Source organism: Rhinopithecus roxellana, chromosome 5 (genome assembly GCF_007565055.1).
Source record: "Rhinopithecus roxellana isolate Shanxi Qingling chromosome 5, ASM756505v1, whole genome shotgun sequence".
NCBI lineage: Eukaryota > Metazoa > Chordata > Mammalia > Primates > Cercopithecidae > Rhinopithecus > Rhinopithecus roxellana.
This window is the reverse complement of record NC_044553.1, coordinates 29,350,581-29,372,728: the sequence shown is the minus strand read 5'-3', so window position 1 is coordinate 29,372,728 and position 22,148 is coordinate 29,350,581. Positions and strand designations below refer to the sequence as shown.

General features: G+C 39.6%; 1 protein-coding gene across 3 annotated transcripts in view; it reads right to left on the bottom strand.

The window, feature by feature from the left end:
- The window catches only part of GANC (glucosidase alpha, neutral C), a 95,805-nt gene that overhangs the window by 62,804 nt on the left and 10,853 nt on the right, over window positions 1–22,148 (bottom strand). For 2 of the 3 annotated variants that reach the window (XM_010367025.2, XM_010367026.2), the window contains exons 5-7: window positions 17,662–17,789; window positions 6,082–6,264; window positions 1,427–1,472 (exon numbers count right to left, since the gene is read on the bottom strand). In XM_010367025.2, the coding sequence (XP_010365327.2) occupies window positions 1,427–1,472; window positions 6,082–6,264; window positions 17,662–17,789 (357 nt within the window). Of the gene's footprint in view, window positions 1–1,426; window positions 1,473–6,081; window positions 6,265–17,661; window positions 17,790–21,238; window positions 21,930–22,148 lie in introns of those variants that run through there. The other variant, XM_030930424.1, reaches the window with a different exon arrangement.

The following is a 22,148-nucleotide window of genomic DNA, read 5'->3' as shown; positions in this document are numbered from 1 at the left end:
CCTCTCTCACCACTCCTATTCAACATAGTAATTGGAAGTTCTGGCCAAGGCAATCAGGCAAGGGGAAGAAATAAAGAGTATTCAAATAGGAAGAGAGGAAGTCAAATTGTCTGTTTGTAGACGACATGATTTTATATTTAGAAAATACCATCATCTCAGCCCCCAAAAATCCTTAAACTGATAAGCAACTTCAGCGAAGTCTGAGGATACAAAATCAATGTGCAAAAATCACAAGCATGCCTTTACATCCAAACTAGACAATCAGAGAGTCAAATCCTGAATGAACTCCCATTCACAATTGCTACAAAGGGAATAAAATACCTAGGAATACAGCTAACAAGGGATGTGAACGGCCTCTTCAAGGAGAACTACAAACCACTGCTCAAGGAAACAAGTGAGGACACCAATGATAAAACATTCCATCCTCATGGATAGGAAGAATCAATACCGTGAAAAGTGCTCTTTTGAAAATATATCTGACTGGGAATGAAGAGAGAGATGATTTCTGAGTGTCCATTCTTCACAATTCAGCAAAATAATCTTTTTAAAATAGAAATAAGACCATGCATCTCTGCTACTTAGAACCGTTCCAGAGTTTTCCTTTGCTCTTAGGACAAACTCAGAAAGGTTAACATGGCTTGGAAGAAGGTAAGCTCCATGATAAATGGGGGACTTATATTTTTCAATGATGTCTCACCAATTCCATGAAAAGAGACTGGGATATAGGAGGTACTTAACAAATAATTGTTAGATAAAATAATTATTACAAATATGTCCACGGCACTGCCCTGCCTATCTCTCTAGCCTCGTTACATACCACCTTCCCCTTTGCTTTCCTTTCTCCAGCTAAAATAAATATATATGGCATACATATTCCATTTCTTCAAATGGAATATGCTCTGTCCTACCTCCAGATCTTTGAATATGCAGTTCCCTCTACCTGGAATGTTCTTTTCCCCACTTTTTGACTTGTGTATACTAACACATCAGTTTCAGCTTTAACATTATTTCCCTCAGAAGGTCTTTCCTGACCGTCATCTAGGCCAGATCGCTTGTATTCTTCTGTAGCACAATTTTGTAACACTCTTCATGCTTGTAATTACTTACTTAATGTCTATCTTTCCCAGTAGATTCTAATTTCCATGAGAACAGGTTTGGGATTTGTTTTATTCAAGGCTGATTCTCCTTGCCTAGCAATAATGCCTGGTAAAAGGCAGGCACTCAGGAAGCATCTGTTTTTATGAATGAATGAATGAATGAATGAATGAGATGATAAGGTGAGCCAAAGAAACAGGTGGTCCTATTTATATGCAGTAGATCATTTAACAAACACCCTTCTGTAGAAGGAAGAAAGAGAATTCCTTACATGCCCTATCATTATGATGATGGTGAAAAAGATAACAATAAATGGATCAATCTAGATTACCTGAGAGGTATCCACTGATGCCGCCTCCTCATTTTCTTTAGCAGCTCTGTTTTAACATAAATAAAGTTGTTTCACTCAATGGCAAGACTGATAGAATTTTGTTCAATGATAAAGATTTTCATTTCCAACTTTTGAGACCCCATAAGTTATATCTTTAACATATTAAATATAACATCATTATAAAAATAAAAATGAAGCCAGGTGCAGTGGTGCCTGCCTGTAATCCCAGCTACTTGGGAGGCTGAGGCCAGAGTGTCACTTAAACGCAGGAGTTTGATGTCAGCCTGGGTAACATAGTGAGATCTCATCTTTAAACAATAAAAAAAAATTTTAAAATGAGTTTATAAAATTGGACAGTAATGATGAATATTAATCTAATAGCTTCATTTCTTAATGTAGATGTATTTTAATTTTGTTAACTCTTTAAAAAATGCTTTTATCATTTTTTATTATAAATGTTAAACATGCTCATAATATTTCAACAAAACCTAAGTAAGCAAGGTAGAACATAGCTCCCTTCAATCAGTGTGACTCTCCTCACTCCCAGAACACAGCACCATAATGTACAGTCTTTTGGAATGACTGTGATGATTTAGTCTTCCACCTATAGTTGTATTTGAGTGCTCATTTCCCCACATTCTGAACAATGTTGGATTTTATCAATCTTTCAGTTTTTGCCAAATCTAAAATTGTAGAAAAAATAAATGTATTTCAGTTTGTATTTCTATGAGCATGAATGATGTAGGCTAACTTTTATACATTTAATGGGCAACATAGTGAGATCCTGTCTCCAAAAAAAAAAGAAATGGAAAAAGAAAAAAAATTTGAGTGAAAAATATATTACAAAAGAATAAATACAGCATACTTTTATTACATAAAAGCTTTTTTAGAAAAGGTAAATCCAAATAATATGTTGTTTGGAAATTCATACATATGTGGGAATGCAATTAAAAACCCCAAGGAGGCCGGGTGCAGCAGCTCATACCTATAATCTGGGCACTTTGAGAGGCCGATGTGGGTAGATTACTTGAGGTCAGGAGTTCAAGACGAGCCTTGAACTCCTGGTGAAACCTTGTCTCTACTAAAAATACAAATATTAGCTGGAATATGGTGGTGGGAGCCTGTAATCCCAGCGACTTGGGAAGCTGAGGCAGGAGAATTGCTTGAACCTGGGAAGCGGAGGTTGCAGTGAGCCAAGATTGCACCACTGCACTCCAGCCTGAGCAACAACAATGAAACTCCGTCTTAAAACCAAACCAAACCCAAGAAAGTGATTAACACAAAATTTAGTAAACTGGTTACCTCTGAAGGTAAGTATACTATGCTAACACCAATCAAAAGAGAGTAAGAGTAGATGTATTAATTTCAGACAGAACAGATTTCAAAGCAAGGAAAATTTGGGGGGATAAAGAGGGATATTACATAATGATAAAGGGATTAATACTCCAAGCAGACATAACAATCTTTTTTTTTTTGAGACGGAATTTCACTCTTGTCACCCAGCCTGGAGTGCAATGGCGTGATCTCGGCTCACTGCAACCTCCACCTCCCGGGTTCAAGCGATTCTCCTGCCTCAACCTCCTAATTAGCTGGAACTACAGGTACATGCCACCACACCTGGCTAATTTTTCATATTTTTAGTAGAGACAGAGTTTCAGCATGTTGGCCAGGCTGGTCTTGAACTCCTGACCTCAGAAGATCTGCCTGCCTTGGCCTCCCAAAGTGCTGGGATTACAGCCATTAGCCATTGTGCCCAGCCCAACATAACAATCCTTAATGTGTGTATGAGTCTAACAGAACATCAAACTATATAAGGCAAAAACTGATTTGTTGAGCTTTTTAGCCATTGTTAGGATGGAGTAGTGACTTCTAACCTCCTTACATGCCAGATGGGAAACTGGAAGTCCTTGACTTTTAATTTTGTTCATGCTGTGTGTGTGTGTGTGCGTGTCTATAATAAAGCTTATTTTTTTTTTCTTGTGTTGCTTTCTGAGTGGAATCAAAGCTTAAAATGTGTAAGTAACCAAATGCATCAATCTTTTCCTATGGCTCTTCAGTTTATGTCACACTATCAGAATTACAAAAATATTGTTCTATATTTTCTTCTATTTTTGTCTTGTTATGTTTAATTTTAATTCACCTGCAATTTATTTTTGTTAATGTTATGAGGTTAAAATCTAACTTAAAATTTTTTCCAGTTAGATCATCTGATTTTTCTAACACAAATATAATTATAAATATAAATGTAAATCATGGAACTATAACTACCAGTACAACCTCTATGGAAGGCAATTTGGCCATACCTATGAAAACTACAGGCCGGGCACGGTGGCTCACGCCTTTAATCACAGCACTTTGAGAGGCTGAGGCGGGCGGATCATGAGGTCAGGAGATTGAGATCATCCTAACCCCTCTCTACTAAAAATACAAAAAGAAAATTAGCCGGGCATTGTGGCGGGCACCTGCAGTCCCAGCTACTTGGGAGGCTGAGGCAGGAGAATGGCATGAACCCAGGAGGCGGAGCTTGCAGTGAGCTGAGATCATGCTGCTGCACTCCAGCCTGGGCGACAGAGCGAGACTCCATCTCAAAAAAAAAGAAAAAACTACAAATGCACAAACCATCTGATCAACAACTATCCTTTTATGACTCTATACTATAAATATACTTGTATATCTGCACAATGACACATATTCAAGGTTATTAGTAAACTAGTTGTAAAACAAGATTAGAAACAACTTTAAATTCCTCAATAGAGAATTTACTCAGTGAATCACAGTACAGCCATATAACAGAAATTATGTAGCTGCTTTAAAGAAATTAAGAATTATCACATTGTTAAGAGAAAAAAAGCAAGGTGTAGAATAATGTGTAAAGGTGGCGCCATTTGTGTCAGGAAAGGAAAAGTCAAAGAATATATATAAAATGTATATACATAAATTGTTTCTGAAGGATACACAAAAAAACTGGAAACACATTACTTTCTTTTTTTTCTTTTTCTTCGAGACAGAGTCTTGGTCTGTTGCTCAGGCTGGAGTGCAGTGGCATGTCCTCCGCCTCCCGGGTTCAAGTGATTCTCCTGCCTCAGCCTCTTGAGTAGCTGGGACTACAGGCACGCGCTACTACACCTGGCTAAATTTTTGTATTTTTAGTAGAGATAGTGTTTCACCATGTTGGCTAGGCTGGTCTCGAACTCCTGACCTCAGGTGATCCGCCTGCCTTGGCCTCCCAAAGTGCTGGGATTGCAGGCATGAGCCACTGCACCCAGCCAGAACACATTACTTTCAAGGATGGAAAGTGGGTAGCTAGAGGACAAAGGGGGAAGGAAATTCTTTACTACTATTATATAGAAATGTGTATTAATATATACTCCTCTGTACCATGTGCCTCTTCTACATAAGTAAGTAAAAGGATCAACTTAGGAAAGAAACAACGTTGAAAAGAAAACAGAACAAAATCATGGGGGTTTACAAAAGAAAAAAAAGCGTTTTTTGTTTGTTTGTTTGTTTGTTTGTTTGTTTTGAGACAGAATCTCACTTTGTTATCCAGGCTGGAGTGCAGTGGCACAATCACAGCTCATTGCAGTCTTGACCTCCTGGGCTCAAGTGATCCTCCCACCTCAGCCTCCCAAGTAGTTGGGACTACAGGCACGTGCTATTACACTCAGCTAATTTTTTTGTAGTTTTTGTAGGACAGGGTTTCACCATGTTGCCCAGGCTGACCTCAAATTCTTGGGCTCAACTGATTTGCCCACCTCGGCCTCCCAAAGTGTTATGATTACAGGCGTGAGCCACTGCACCTGGCTAGAAAAAAGGCTTTAAATATAAAGAACATGGGTAGTGGGTACACAGATATTTGTTATGCTATTATTAGTATTTTTCAGTTAAACAAGTACTTGGATATTCATAAGACACTAACAGAGTAGGTGGAGAGATTATAGGGATTTTAAATTTTCTTCTTTTCAATATTTTCTAATTTGCCTATGATGAACAAGTATAAGTTCTGAGATGAGAAAATGATATTTTTAATATCAAAAATTTAAAATACAAATGAGTTGAAACTCAGAAAAATCACTATGTTGGAATAAGGAATGTTGAATGTTTTCTGCAGACCATATAATATGTTTATTATTGTGATAAAAATAGAAAGAACTATAGACTAAAATATTTTAAAACAGTATTGGTAAGAATGAAAGAAGAATCTTTTCCTTACCACCACCTCCTTATTCATGTGAGCGCCCACACAAACAGCTTTGATCAAGCAGATGGTCCCAGAAAATTCCTGGACAACTATTCAAGTCTAGGGTAATCTGTGTTATTGTAAGGGAATGAAGTGAAATTACGAAGGTATGCTAGTTCACATTAACATTTGTCGGGTCAACAGGGTGCTTTTATAGAAGAGTGTGTAGGGTAGAGAATGCCATCAGTCACACACAGGACATGTTAAGAGTGTAACATTTATAAAAGTTTGGGAATTATTTTTGTCATAAAGCCTGTATTCACCTTCACAGGTGAAAAGACAAAATTTCTCAAAAACAATACTAGAGTAAATAAGGCAAACCAATTTTCTATGGTGATATGTTATCTGTTTAGGCAAGTGATATTCATTAATCAGGTTATGTTAAGGTCTTTATGTGTCAAGTAATGCATAAGAATACCTTTGTTTGTGAAGAATCTGTAGATGCTCAAAGTATAATTGGCCCAGGGAATTTATGCTAATCACAACCTCTTCTTCAGACACCAAGTCTACCTTGAATGGGTTTGCTGTGATATGGCACTTCAGGCCTCCTTTTCCATCTGCCAATATCAGACTCCCTGTGTCCCCTGAGCATGAAATCAGCCTAGAAAACAAAGCAGGAAGAGAAAAACAAGCCGCTATAGGTTTACATGGCCTTATGTGAGTTGTACTTCCAAGTAATTAATTAGTAAATCACTATTCATGTGACATAGCCATAGATAAGGCAATAGAGAAATGTTAACGAGAGCATTGGCTTTGGTGCCAAAGAACTTAAATTGAGCATAACTCTACATACACTTTATAACTTCAGATAACAAAGTTATCCAACCTTTCTAGGTTTTGGTTTCCTTATCTGTAAAGTGAAAATAACAAAAGGAACAACAAAATTTCTGGAGAGAATTAAATGAGATCACATGTGTAAAGCTCTTGACACAGTGCCAGACACATTTAAAAAAAAAAAAAAACAATAAATGTTCGCTATCATCATCGTCATCATCATTACCTTGATCTGGAATGTCTAGTAACTTTCTAGATTTTGGTGTGCAAAATCTAAATATTGTTTTTCTTTCTCATTCCAACCACATACTCAGAAACCGAGGAAATAACATAGAGTGGGTCCACAGCGAGATGGAATCAGGTCAAATTTTTATTTACCTATTTATTGCCTGATTCCCACCAGCCTCCAATTTCACAGGTACACTGTTAGGATGTTTTAGATCCACAAGAATTATGTAAGCTCAGACACAGCACTTAAAATCCCTCAAAGCTAGATATTTCCCTTTCTCTAGTGCACAGTGTGCGTAGTAAATGTTCACAGGACTCTTTAAGGAAGGTAAAAAGAGACAGTTTAGGTTCTTATTACGTCTTTTCAGTCCTTCTCCATGGATTCTATGTCTCCTCTTCAAGCAAGATGCTTCGGATCTGGAAATTAACTCTGGAGAAGGCTGAGAGGCTGTCTCTCACTGTTCAATGAACCTAGACAGAGTTCTTTTGATTATTCCATTAAGTAGGACTGTGGTTCGTATTTGTCAGTCTAATGCACCCCGCCATAAATTGCTTACTGCCCCAAGCGTTAAACCATTTTGAGTACTACATGGGCCCTACCACACATAATGGAATTATGTTCACCTTGTCTCTGACAACTAAATGTTTCTACTCTGCCTCTGCTACTTGGAGTCTCATTATCTCCACTGAAATCAGGGAGACGATTTTACTGGCATCATTTCCCACCATTATCTCCAGCCCACAAAAGGAAGATGTTCACTACAGTGCTTTCCAAGTACTCCCTTATCAGTTTCTCAGTGAAGGGGGTATGTTCTGGATCTCATGGGGAACAGAATCCAGAGGGGCTAGATGAGTTGGTTGCATGAAACAAATCCACTCCAACATCTTTATCTCTCTAAGTCTGTGGATCATTTCCTCTATACCATGCCAAGGAATTCCTGATATCTCAGCTTCACTCAGAAGAATCCATAGCTGAGTTCAGATGATAATTAACCAACTAAGCCATCAATTAGAGCCATTCTCAGCTGCCCAAGCTAGCATATCAAATCTGCATTCTCTGGTACGTGTTCCTGTGTCAACAAATTTAGCCTGACCTACAATTAAGTTCCTTCTGGTCTAGGAATTCCTCGGAAACCATTTCCATGCATATTTCCCAGTTTTTGTTTGTTTGTTTGTTTGTTTGTTTTCGCCATTATGTAGTCTTATAATTTTTCAGGCATGCAAGCCTTCTCCCCCTGGGTTTGTCTGTAATTGGCTCTCTGGGCATGTTGAGATCTGACTTTGATGGTGGGTCTGGAGGCAGTGAAGGGTGGTAGGGGTTGGGCACAAGGAGCACTTGAATCCCCGTGCACGTATATTTTAGGTGAGGTCAATATAGGGTATCCAAGCAAGGCAGGATCAGTTTCACTTCCCTTCATAGGAGGGGTTGCTTCTGCTGAAATGGGAGGGCCAGTGAAATTTTGAGGTTTGACTATTTAGAATTATCCAACTCTTCCCAAATACTGTTATTCAATTTTTTAAAACTTGATTTTTTTTTAGAGACAGGGTTTTGCTCCATCACCCAGGCTGGAGTGCAGTGGTGCAATCATAGTTCACTGTGGCCTTGAACCACGGGGCTCAAGTGATCCTTCCACCACAGCCTCCTGAGTAGCTAGGACTACAGGTGTGTGCTACCATGCCCAGTTAATTTTTAAATCTTTTGTAGAGACGCAGTCTCACTTTGTTGTCCAGTCTGGTCTACAACCCTTGATCTCCAGCAATCCTCCTGCCTTGGCCTCCCAAAGTATTGGGATTATAGGTGTGAGCTGCTGCACTCAGCCTGCTATTCAATTTTGAAGAGTTCTAGGTTTTCCCAGTTAATGCCTGAAATTCACAGACCTGATGAGGCTATGAATTCAACTTATGGCCTAATTCAGAGCCTGCAATATCAAACTCTGCCTCTGATTTTCAGCTACATGTACCTGCAGTTACAGAAGATAAGAGGACTTTTAGGATTGTCACAGAAAATTATCCATCTTCTGACAATACCTTGAGCTAAGAATTTAAAGCCCTGAGACTACAGTTTTCTTTCTTTAAACTCTTCAGTGAAGTTGAAGGAGCCAAGCCACCTCAGAGCTCTGAATTCTGCATGATAATCATGATGCAGTACGGCCCTATCTCTTGGTCTGCTTTCAATGGGCCACTTTATTTTAGTTGACCACCAGTAGTCATTTAAGTAACGTTGCCACAGAATTTTGTGGTCTATTATTAGATGTATTAGTTTGGCAGGGCTACCATAAGAAAATATCACAAACTGGGTAGCTTGAACAACAGAAATTTATTTTCTCTTAATTCTGGAGGCTAGAAGTCCAAGATCAAGGTGTCAGAAAGTTGGGTTTCTTGTGAGGCCTATTTCCTGGGCTTGCAGGTGGCTGCCTTCTCACTGTATCTTCACGTGATTGTCCCTCTGTGCCTACGTCTGTGTCCTAATCTCCACTTCTTACAAGGGCACCCGGTTTAACGGATTAGGGCCTACCCTAATCACCCCATTTTAATTTATTTACTGCTTTAAAGGCCCTATCTCAAAATATAGTCACATTCTGAGGTACTAGAGGTTAGGGCTCAACACCTGAAATTTTGGGGGAACACAATTCAGCCTGTAACAATAGTATCCCATCCTCTATTGGTAAATACGTCCTCACTGCCTCCAAATCCAGCTAGGTCAGCCAGTCAATCTCATATTCCCATCCTTGAGGGGCTGTTGCTTATATTCATTTCTAACAGCAACTACTATATCAACCAAGGCTCTATTGTAGAAAACAAAAACAACTCTGGCTATTTTAAGCAGAAAATAAATGACTTCATATGGATAATCTGTTGCTTACAACATCATGGGAAGGGCTGAGGTAGTAGGTTCCAGGCTGCATGTCCAGGAATGACCCCTAGAACAATACTGTGTAACTGTATGGCCAATTGACCTTCTATCTTAGCTAGAATCAAGAAGTTGAGTTATCAGAAGTCACTATGATAACTGCTGGGCTCTGGGATCATGCCACCTTAGCTATAAATCAGAGATGAGTAAATCATGGCCTTAACTAATGGCCTTAGAGTCACTCTACAGGTGCAAAATCCATATAAGCAAAAAGAGGAACTCAGTTCTGAAATCCAGGTTTTTTAAGTGCATCTGACAGGTGGAAACTGAATTACATCAGAACCTGTAGCAAAAGGGAGTCTGGGAAATGAAGAAATGTAGTTTTTAGCTTTCCAGTTACTACAGTAGCCAAAGGCCCTCCAGAAAGCAGTCAGAACAGAAGCAGAACTAATACCATATTTACCATACCAAGTGAATTATCACCTGGACCCTAAACCACGGCAAAGACAGCACAGAAAGAGAAAATTACACATTAACTTACTTATAAACACAAGTATAAAAATTGTGAAGGCTGTACTATTCTTCAGGATAGCAGAAAATAACATATTGTAGCCAGGCTATATGTATGCATTGGCTCAATTGCCAAACTGCCAAAGACTTCAGAAACAGTCTCTTTTAAGTTCTTATTCAGGGCAGGCATCGTGGCTCATGCCGATAACCCCAACACTTTGGGAGGAAGAGGAGGGAGAATCATTTGAGGCCAGGAGTTTGAAACCAGCTGGGGCAACACAGCAAGACTCTGTCTCTATCAAAGAATAAAATTAAATTTAAAAAAATTATGTTTACTAAGTTATTGGCACATAGTGTGGCTCAGTGAATAGATGTATTTTAAACTTCTGATGATTCTATCATAACTGAATTAATTTCTCATTATAATATACTGACTTTTTAAATTATACTTTAAGTTCTAGGGTACATGTGCACAACGTGCAGGTTTGTTACATATGTATACGTGTGCCATGTTGGTGTACTGCACCCATTAACTCATCATTTACATAAGGTATTTCTCCTAATGCTATCCCTCCCCCCCCGCCCCCCACCCCACAACAGGCCCTGGTGTGTGATATTCCCCTTCCTGTGTCCAAGTGTTCTCATTGTTCAATTCCCACATATGAGTGAGAACATGCGGTGTTTGATTTTCTGTTCTTATGACAGTTTACTGAGAATGATGGTATCCAGCTACATCCATTTCCCTACAAAGGACATGAACTCATCCTTTTTTATGGCTGCATAGTATTCCATAGTGTATATGTGCCACATTTTTTTTTTTTTTTGAGGCGGAGTCTCGCTCTGTCGCCCGGACTGGAGTGCAGTGGCCCGATCTCAGCTCACTGCAAGCTCCGCCTCCCGGGTTTGCGCCATTCTCCCGCCTCAGCCTCCCGAGTAGCTGGGACTACAGGCGCCCGCCACCTCGCCCGGCTAGTTTTTGTATTTTTAGTAGAGACGGGGTTTCACTGTGTTAGCCAGGATGGTCTCGATCTCCTGACCTCGTGATCCGCCCGTCTCGGCCTCCCAAAGTGCTGGGATTACAGGCTTGAGCCATGTGCCACATTTTCTTAATCCAATCTGTCACTGATGGACATTTGGGTTGGTTCCAAGTCTTTGCTATTGTGAATAGTGCCACAATAAACATATGTGTGCATGTGTCTTTAGAGCAGCATGATTTATAATCCTTTGGGTATATACCCAGTAATGGGATGGCTGGGTCAAATGGTATTTCTAGTTCTAGATCCTTGAGGAGTTGCCACACTGTCTTCCACAATGGTTGAACTAAATTAGTCTGACCAACAGTGTAAACGTGTTCCTATTTCTCCACATCCTCTCCAGCACCTGTTGTTTCCCGACTTTTTAATGATCACCATTATAACTGGTGTGAGGCAGTACCTCACTGTGGTTTTGATTTGCATTTTTCTGATGGCAAGTGATGATGAGCATTTTTTCATGTGTCTGTTGGCTGAATAAATGTCTTCTTTTGAGAACTGTCTTCATATCCTTCACCCACTTTTTGATGGGTTTTTTTTTTTTTTTCTTGTAAATTTGTTTGAGTTCTTTGTAGGTTCTGGATATTAGCCCTTTGTCAGATGAGTAGATTGCAAAAATTTTCTCCCGTTCTATAGGTTGCCTGTTCACTCTGATGGTAGTTTCTTTTGCTGTGCAGAAGCTCTTTAGTTTGACTAGATCCCATTTGTCAATTTTGGCTTTTGTTGCCATTGCTTTTGGTGTTTTAGACATGAAGTCCTTGCCCATGCCTATGTCCTGAACGGTACTGCCTAGGTTTTCTTCTAGGCTTTTTATGGTTTTAGGTCTGACATTTAAGTCTCTAATCTACCTTGAATTAATTTTTGTATAAGGTGTAAGGAAGGGATCCAATTTCAGCTTTCTACATATGGCTAGCCAGTTTTCCCAGCACCATTTATTAAATAGGGAAATCCTTTCCCCATTTCTTGTTTCTCTCAGGTTTGTCTAAGATCAGATGGTTATAGATGTGTGATATTATTTCTGAGGGCTCTGTTCTGTTCCATTGGTCTATATCTCTGTTTTGGTACCAGTACCATGCTGTTTTGGTTACTGTAGCCTTGTAGTATAGTTAGAAGTCAGGTAGTGTGATGCCTTCAGCTTTGTTCTTTGGCTCAGGATTGTCTTGGCAATGTGGGCTCTTTTTTGGTTCCATATGAACTTTAAAGTAGTTTTGTCCAATTCTGTGAAGAAAGTCATTGGTAGCTTAATGGGGACGGCATTGAATCTATAAATCACCTTGGGCAGTATGGCCATTTCCATGATATTGATTCTTCCTATCCATGAGCATGGAATGTCCTTCCATTTGTTTGTGTCTTCTTTTATTTCATTGAGCGGTGGTTTGTAGTTCTCCTTGAAGAGTTCCTTCACATTCCTTGTAAGTTGGATTCCTAGGTATTTTATTCTATTTGAAGCAATTGTGAATGGGAGTTCACTCATGATTTGGCTGTTTGTCTGTTATTGGTGTATAGGAATGCTTGTGATTTTTGCACATTCATTTTGTATCCTGAGACTTTGCTGAAGTTGCTTATCAACTTAAGGAGATTTTGGGCTGAGACAATGGGGTTTTCTAAATATACAATTATGTCATCTGCAAACAGAGACAATTTGAATTCCTCTTTTCCTAATTGAATTGAATACCCTTTATTTCTTTCTTCTGCCTGATTGCCCTGGCCAGAACTTCCAACACTATGTTGAATAGGAGTGGTGAGAGAGGGCATCCCTGTCTTGTGCCAGTTTTCAAAGTGAATGCTTCCAGTTTTTGCCCATTCAGTATGTTATTGGCTGTGAGTTTGTCATAAATAGCTCTTATCAGTTTGAGATACGTTCCATCAATACCGAATTTATTGAGAGTTTTTAGCATAAAGGGCTATTGAATTTTGTCAAAGGCCTTTTCTGCATCTATTGAGATAATCATGTGGTTTTTGTCTTTGGTTCTGTTTATATGCTGGATTACATTTATTGATTTGCATATGTTGAACCAGCCTTGCATCCCAGGGATGAAGCCCACTTGATCATGGTGGATAAGCTTTTTGATGTGCTGCTGGATTTGGTTTGCCAGTATTTTACTGAGGAGTTTTGCATCGATGTTCATCAGGGATACTGGTCTAAAATTCTCTTTTTTGGTTGTGTCTCTGCCAGGCTTTGGTATCAAGATGATGTTGGCCTCATAAAATCAGTTAGGGAGGATTCCCTCTTTTTCTATTGATTGGAATAGTTTCAGAAGGAATGGTACCAGCTCCTCCTTGTACTTCTGGTAGAATTCGACTATGAATCTGTGTGGTCCTGGACTTTGGTTGGTTGGTAGGCTATTAATTATTGCCTCAATTTCAGAGCCTGTTATTGGTCTATTCAGGGATTCAACGTCTTTCTGGTTTAGTCTTTGGAGAGTGCACCTGTACAGGAATTTATCAATTTCTTTTAGGTTTTCTAGTTTATTTGCATAGAGGTGTTTATAGTATTCTCTGATGGTAGTTTGTATTTCTGTGGGGTCGCTGGTGATATCCACTTTATCATTTTTTATTGTGTCTATTTGATTCTTCTCTCTTTTCTTCTTTAGTAGTCTTGCTAGCAGTCTATCAAGTTTGTTGATCTCCAAAAAAACCAGATCCTGGATTCACTGATTTTTTGAAGGGTTTTTTGTGTCTCTATCTCCTTTAGTTCTGCTCTGATCTTAGTTACTTCTTGCCTTCTGCTACCTTTTGAATGTGTTTGCTCTTGCTTCTCTAGTTCTTTTAATTGTGATGTTAGGGAGTCAATTTTAGATCTTTCCTGCTTTCTCTTGTGGGCGTTTAGGGCTGTAAATTTCCCTCTACACACTGCTTTAAATGTGTCCCAGAGATTCTGGTACACTGTATCTTTATTCTCATTGGTTTCAAAGGACATCTTTATTTCTGCCTTCATTTCATTATGTACCTAGTAGTCATTCAGGAGAGGGTTGTTCAGTTTCCATGTAGTTGAGTGGTTTTGAGTGAGTTTCTTAATCCTGAGTTCTAGTTTGATTGCACTGTGGTCTGAGAGGCAGTTTGTTACAATTTCTGTTCTTTTACATTCGCTGAGGAGTGCTTTACTTCCAACTATGTGGTCAATTTTGGAATAAGTGCAACTTGGTGCTGAGAAATATGTATATTCTGTTGATTTGGGGTGGAGAGTTCTGTAGATGTCTATTAGGTCCGCTTGGTGCAGAGCTGAGTTCAATTTCTGGATATCCTTGTTAACTTTCTGTCTTGTTGATTTGTCTAATGTTGACAGTGGGATGTTAAAGTCTCCCATTATTATTGTGTGGGAGTCTAAGTCTCTTTATAAGTCTCTAAGGACTTGCTTTATGAATCTGGGTGCTCTTGTATTGGGTACAGAAATATTTAGGATAGTTAGCTCTTCTTGTTGAATTGATTCCTTTACCATTATGTAGTGGCCTTCTTTGTCTCTTTTGATCTTTGTTGGTTTAAAGTCTGTTTTGTCAGAGACTAGGATTGCAACCCCTGCCTTTTTTTGTTTTCCATTTGCTTGGTAGATCTTCCTCCATTCCCTTTATTTTGAGCCTACGTGTGTCTCTGCACATGAGATGGGTGTCCTGAATACAGCACACTGATGGGTCTTGACTCTTTATCCAATTTGTCAGTCTGTGTCTTTTAATTGGAGCATTTAGCCCATTTACATTCAAGGTTAATATTGTTATGTGTGAATTTGATCCTGTCTTTATGATGTTAGCTGGTTATTTTGCTCGTTAGTTGATGCAGTTTCTTCCTAACATCGATGGTCTTTACATTTTGGCATGTTTTTGCAGTGGCTGGTACCAGTTGTTCCTTTCCATGTTTAGTGCTTCCTTCAGGAGCTCTTCTAAGGCAGGCCTGGTGGTGACAAAATCTCTCAGCATTTGCTTGCCTGTAAAGGATTTTATTTCTCCTTCACTTACGAAATTTAGTTTGGCTGGATATGAAATTCTGGGTTGAAAATTCTTTTCTTTAAGAATGTTGAATATTGGCCCCCACTCCTTCTGGCTTTTAGAGTTTCTGCCAAGAGATCCGCTGTTAGTCTGATGGGCTTCCCTTTGTGGGTAACCCAACCTTTCTCTATGGCTGCCCTTAACGTTTTTTCCTTCATTTCAACTTTGGTGAATCTGACAATTATGTGTCTTGGAGTTGCTCTTCTTGAGGATTATCTTTGTGGTGTTCTCTGTATTTCCTGAATTTGAATGTTGGCCTGCCTTGCTAGGTTGGGGAAGTTCTCCTGGATAATAACCTGCAGAGTGTTTTCCAACTTGGTTCTATTCTCTCTGTCACTTTCAGGTACACCAATCAGACGTAGATTTGGTCTTTTCACATAGTCCCATATTTCTTTGAGGCTTTGTTCATTTCTTTTTACTCTCTTCTCTCTAAACTTCTCTTTTCGCTTCATTTCATTCATTTGATCTTCAACTACTGATACCCCTTCTTCCAGTTGATTGAATCGGTTACTGAAGCTTGTGCATTTGTCACGTAGTTCTTGTGCCATGCTTTTCAGCTCTATCAGGTCATTTAAGGACTTCTCTACATTGGTTATTCTAATCAGCCATTCGTCTAATCTTTTTTCAAGGTTTTTAGCTTCTTTGCAATGGGTTCGAACTTCCTCCTTTAGCTGGGAGAAGTTTGATCATCTGAAGCCTTCTTCTCTCAACTCATCAATGTCATTCTCCGTCCAGCTTTGTTCCGTTTCTGGAGAGGAGCTGCGTTCCTTTGGAGGGGGAGAGGCACTCTGATTTTTAGAATTTTCAGCTTTTCTGCTCTGTTTTTTCCCCATCTTTGTGGTTTTATCTATCTTTGGTCTTTGATGATGGTGACGTACAGATGGGGTTTTGGTGTGGATGTCCTTTCCGTTTGTTAGTTTTCCTTCTAACAGTCAGGACCCTCAGTTGCAGGTCTTTTGCTGGAGGTCCACTCTAGACCTGTTTGCCTGGGTATCAGCAGCAGAGACTGCAGAAGAGTGAATATTGCTGAACAGCAAATGTTGCTGCCTGATCGTTCCTCTGGAAGCTTTGTCTCAGATGGGTACCCGGCTGTGTGAGGTGTCAGTCTGCCCCTGCTGGGGGTTGCCTCCCAGTTAGGCAACTTAGGGGTCAGGGACCCACTAGAGGAGGCAGTCTGTCCGTTCTCAGATCTCAAACTCCGTGCTGGGAGAACCACTACTCTCTTCAAAGTTGTCAGACAGGGACATTTAAATCTGCAGAGGTTTCTGCTGCCTTTTGTTTGGCTATGCCCTGTCCCAGAGGTGGAGTCTACAGAGGCAGGCAGGCCTCCTTGAGCTGTGGTGGGCTCCATCCAGTTTGAGCTTCCCAGACACTTTGTTTACCTACTCAAGCCTCAGCAATGGCGGGCACCCCTCCCACAACCTCACTGCCACCTTACCGTTAGATCTCAGACTGCTGTGCTAGCAATGAGGGAGGCCCTGTGTGTGTGGGACCCTCCAAGCCAGGCGCGGGATATAATCTCCTGGTGTGCCGTTTGCTAAGACCCTTGGAAAAGCGTAGTATTAGGGTGGGAGTGACCTGATTTTCCAGGTGCTGTGTGTCACGGTTTACCTTGGCTAGGAAAGGGAATTTCCTTAGCCCTTGCGCTTCCTGGGTGAGGCGATGCCTCGCCCTGCTTCGGCTCTCGCTCAGTGGGCTGCACTCACTGTCCTGCACCCACTGTCCAACACGCCCCAGTGAGATGAACCCAGTACCTCAGTTGGAAATGCAGAAATCACCTGTCTTCTGTGTCGTTCATGCTGGGAGCTGTAGCCTGGAGCTGTTCCTATTCAGCCATCTTGGTGACCCCCCTATATTGATCTTTTTTAAGGTTTTCAAGGAAAAAATAATTTACATAAAACTACAGTGATGATACAGTAAAAATGAAAGCATCTGGCATAGTCTTATATTCCTTTGGTAAAATAATATGAAAATATAATGGAAACCAACCAGCAAAACGGAGCTGAAATATCATTGGAAAGTGTTATGAGAACAGATGAAGGTTTTGCAGGTAACTGAAAATGCTTTAGTCCCCAAAGATTGTTTTTCACCTAGACACTGATTATTAATTTACCTTGACTCTAAGTAAAATTACATGTTAGACTTCTGAGAATAACCTTAATTAAAAGTGAGTGTGTCCAACTGTACAAATTACTGTAAGCATGCAAATTTGGCTAGTGCATTAGATCTCTGGAGCTCTGCTGCTAATCTGAGTGAGTAAATTAAGTAGCTTTCCTTCTACTTGCTCCCATAGTCTGGCTAATAAAACCACTTTCTTTGTGAGAAGGAGAGCAGGGATCAAAGTTCTGCTTCTCTCCGTTAAGTAAGTCCTGACAAATCAAATGGTGGATGACGAAAAAACAGAATGGATAATAAGGAAAATGGATAGACTTATCCCAAAATAACTGAATACATTAAAAGTAATGGCAAAAACCACAATTACTTTTGCACCAACCTATAACTCTGTAAATGACTATAGTTTTGAACAGTCAAAATAAGAGGTGCACATAACAAAATTTACTACTCAAGAGATGATAAAAGAATATATCAGGCGCATCTCTAAGATACATCACTCCTTGGCTTACCTTACAGTGCTTGGCTTGCTTGTGAGGACATCAGGAACTTCAAACCTGGGTTTTAGAGGAGTCTCTTCATTAATTTTAAGCCTGAAAATGTTTCCTTCTATACCATAAATTTCAGCCAGGAGAGTAACCTGGAAACAGATTGAAGAGATTACCTTCAACAGGTTACCCAAGTGATGGCCAATTTTGCACAAATTACAATAATTAGAAAAGTATTTGTTTAAATTACGATAGGCCAAGCAAATTGGAGAACAATGGAAATTTAAAAGAAAAGCTCCCAGTTCATGTATGTATTTGCTTGGATACAGCTGTAGTAGCAGCAAGAAATATCTTCTATGTGTTCTGTGGCTGGTGAACACATAGTTGTCCAAACCAGGATCTTCAGAGTGAAAGGAGTCTCTACTAATAATTACACGGAAAGACAGGCATAAACTGAAACTTGCCTTGGAAGATTGGGACATGTGGCTACTGTATCTATGATAAACTACAGGTATGTTAAGAATAAGAGTTTGGGTGTTATAAGCAGAGTAACTAGATTCCAGCTAGATGAAAGATGAAGGGTGGCAGGCTACAGAAGAGAAAAGAGTAGAAAATAAAGTGATGATTATTGGAGTTCTCTAGTTGTGGATGAAATGAGGCTTGCTGCTCTAAAACTGGAATTGATTTGTTCACAGCTGGGAATAGGCCCAGGGAACTTTTACAAGAGGCTGGGGAACGTAGGTAAAATTCTGCCTACAATGGGACATAGAAACAATGTAGAACCCTGAAGATCATACAGAACTTGAAAAATAAAACACAGAACAAGAAGCTCTAGGAGAATAGAAGTGACTGGATTCAGGTTACAAAATGAGGCACCTAGATCAGAAAAATATTTTAAGATCATGGTTTTCAACTGGTGGGCCATGCTGCACTAGTCAATTGCAATTTCTTCATGAAGTACCATGCCACATTTTGGTTACAAATGGGTGCCTGTGCTGTTACTATTATGTCTGTTAACCGACAGCTAAACTGGGTAAGTTGTGTGACACAGCTTAGAATAGATACAATGTGGTGCAAGTAAAAGATAAGAAGTATGGAGAGTACCAAGCCAGCACCAAAAAGGTGATGTTACTGGAACTTTGTCTCTTGCGAATACAGGGAAGCAATCAGGGCAGTTAAACTGTAACACGATACTGAACAGTGACCGAGTAAACAGTGCTATGGCTGTGGATCCTTTTCTAGATATTCTAAGGCAGGGTTATGATGCAATAGTGATCCATTACTGCTTGCATGTTTAATGTTCTTTTACATATTTAAGCTACTTTCAGTGTACTATCAGAATTTTCACATTTGGAAGTATGTCCAAGTACAAAGTTCAAGTTATCAGATTATGTATTCTCTCACTATTTAAATATATATTTCCATTGCTCTCTCAAATTCCATTCAATTAACATTTATTTGGCATCTATTATTGCAATGATTGAACTTTTGAGGAGGCTGCAATTTGGAGGAGATAAAAGAGATGCAAAGCTAACACAGAGCATTCTGTGATGTTTTAAAGCAGAAAGGCAAGAGATTAAGGGGGTTATTAATGATGACTGTAGGGTGAGAAGTTCTGGACGTTTCTCTGGAGGAGTAGAGATTTAAGCAGGGCCTTTAGGAATTAGTAAGACTTTGAGTAGGCAAAAATGGGCAAGATCATCCTAAGCAGGGGGCTTAGACAACCAATAATCAGGTTGTCTGCCTATATATGATTAATAATTTACATCTAGTTATTCACTCAGAGATTGTCTGAGTGAATTTTAGTAAAATAGCTTTCTCTACAAAAAAACACAACTAATTTTTGTTTAAACCAAAGACTTAATCTGTACGTTCTGTTCTTGAGGCTGCAGGCCAGGAGGAAAAAAAGAGAGAGCAATAACCCTGTTTTCACTATAATAACTTCATGTATAAATCAGAGTTAATCCTCATTTTAATTTTAATTTAGCAAACCTTATTTTAGCAAAACTCACTCTGAAATTTAGCAATATTTAGAGTCATTCTTTCTTTAAATTTATCTATTTATTTATTTTGAGATGGATCTTGCTCCGTCGCCCAGGCTGGAGGGCAGTGGCACAATCTTGGCTCACTGCAACCTCCACCGCCTGGGTTCAAGCAATTCTTGTGCCTCAGTCTCCTGAGTAGCTGGAATTACAGGTGCATGCCACCACACCAGGCTAATTTTTGTATTTTTAGTAGAGACAGGGTTCCACCCTGTTGACCAGGCTGTCTCAAACTCCTGACCTCAAGTGATCCTCCTGCCTCAGCCTCCCGAAGTGCTGGGATTACAGATATGAGCCACCATGCCTGGCCTTTTTTCTCATCCTTTTAATCAATGAACAGATTCATTCTTATCTCTCATTATCACCAACATAGTTTTGTTGGTCCAGGCACTACTTATCTTAGACCTTAATATGCACTTCCTCCTATGATCTAGCTTCATGTGTTTTTTTTTCTTACCAGATTTTTTTTTCCTTTAATATCACCAGACTCCCAGAAGTCCAATAAGTAAAGCCTCTTGGGTTAAAGACAGCAGGGAATGGCTCAGTGTCCCACCTTAGAGTCCCCTGCCTTCCCAGTATTGAGTCCTAAGGCACCTCTGTCAAAACCTCAGGGCTCTGTGGATGACAGTTCAAAAGCCACTTCCCTGAGGCTTAACTGCCAGTTCTTTCCCAATCCTTCCACCACATCCTTGCTCTTTCAGAAAGTCTGGACGTGACTGTTATTATATTCTTCTACCTAAAATAGTAAACATACGTAGATATTCCTTTCCTATCTGCTGGGACCTGCTGGATACTTATAAATAAAATAATATACAAATAAACTACCAAATCTTTTCCTCTTGTTAGTGATGATTGGAAATGACAATGAAAAAATACATTAAGAAGTTACAGATGTTGGACTGCTTAAATTGAGAATTTAGTATGAATCCTTAGATAGTATAAGTAGTTACACGCAATTCCAGCCAGATCAATTTATGTAAAATAATAATTTTAAATGGATAGTTACAACGAGGTGAGAAAGCATGGATTTTGCTCCCTTAGAAATATTTAAGATGTGCCAGTGGGTGCTGCATGCATATAGCCTCAGCTGCTCAGTGGGGCTGAGGCAAGAGGATTGCTTAAGCCTAGCAGTTTGAGGTTACAGTGTGCCTTGACTGCACCTGTGAGTAACCACTGCACTCCACCCTGAAAAACACAGTGAGACCCCAGCTCTTAAAAAAATTTAAGATGTGTTAATGTCCAATTACACAGAGAAGCTGAGATACATCCTCACAGAAAAGAATACCTTTTGGAGGTTCATTTTAATACTACAAGCCTCTACTTAGTTTTTCATATATCTTTACTTAGAAGCCCACCTCTCAGTCTGGGAAAAAGAGTATTAATTCTCTTTTCCTGTCTTATTTCTGTCTTACAAAATAAAAACAATTAAAACTTGGTGGTTTGTTATCCACGAATCTAGTTTTTTTATGGCCATATAGGCAAAAATATCAGATATTTTGTAAACATCATGGTGGTAGAAACAGCTTTGTCTATGTCTTCAAGCATAGGGTTGATCACAATTACATTAAAACAAAAACTTTTTATTCACCCAGAACTGGGAATCACAATTAGTAAAGACCATAATAGAGTTAACAGAACAGCCCTAGAACACATATTTAAATTCGAAGTGGGTGTTAAGTAGGAAAATTAGGACTCCATCAACTCCTCCTTGGTAGGTTGATCTTGCTTTTCCTGAGGCACCAGGACTCTTCACTATTACATAAATAACTGTTAACTTAAAAGACCTAGAACAGTGAGTGACCACCTCTACCAGCTGTGATCAAGACCTTCCGGGATCCAGAGAATGGTCTAATAGTTCATCAAATTGCTATAGGGCATTAATCGTCCCTTCCACAGTGGCAGCCAGTTGGTTTACTGCAAGCACTGATTTTCTATGAAGAATACTGGCAACCTCATGCTGGGTACTGGCCTGTTCCCCAAGGACAATTAGCCTGTCCAGGTGTGCTTCTGATTGTCTGGCCAGTTCCCAAATTAGCTGCCTCTTCCTGGCCATTTCTGCAGACACAGTACTGGCTAACAAGTGGTAGTCATGCCTCGTCTGCTGAGAAGGTGGCTGGTTGGGCAAAGCCTCATTTTCATTAGGCTCAGATGAAGAGGCAAGGGGTAACTTCACAGAGATGCTCGGAGATATTCCTGCATCCTGGGAGAAGCTGCTGGAAGTGCTGTCTCCGATGAAACCTTGCAAACTGGCTGCAAAAGAAAATAAATATGTTGCCAAATGGTCACCTATATCATTAGAAAGCATCATAATTAGCAATATAAAGTAGATTGCTCCAGACATCCTTGCTAGCAATGCTTTTTAAGCTAGACTTACAAGACAGCATACATCTTCCTTTGCCTAGATCACAAGACTAGATGTCTCTTTCTCAATCCAAACCAAATTTTCACTGAAGATAGAAAACTGAGAGT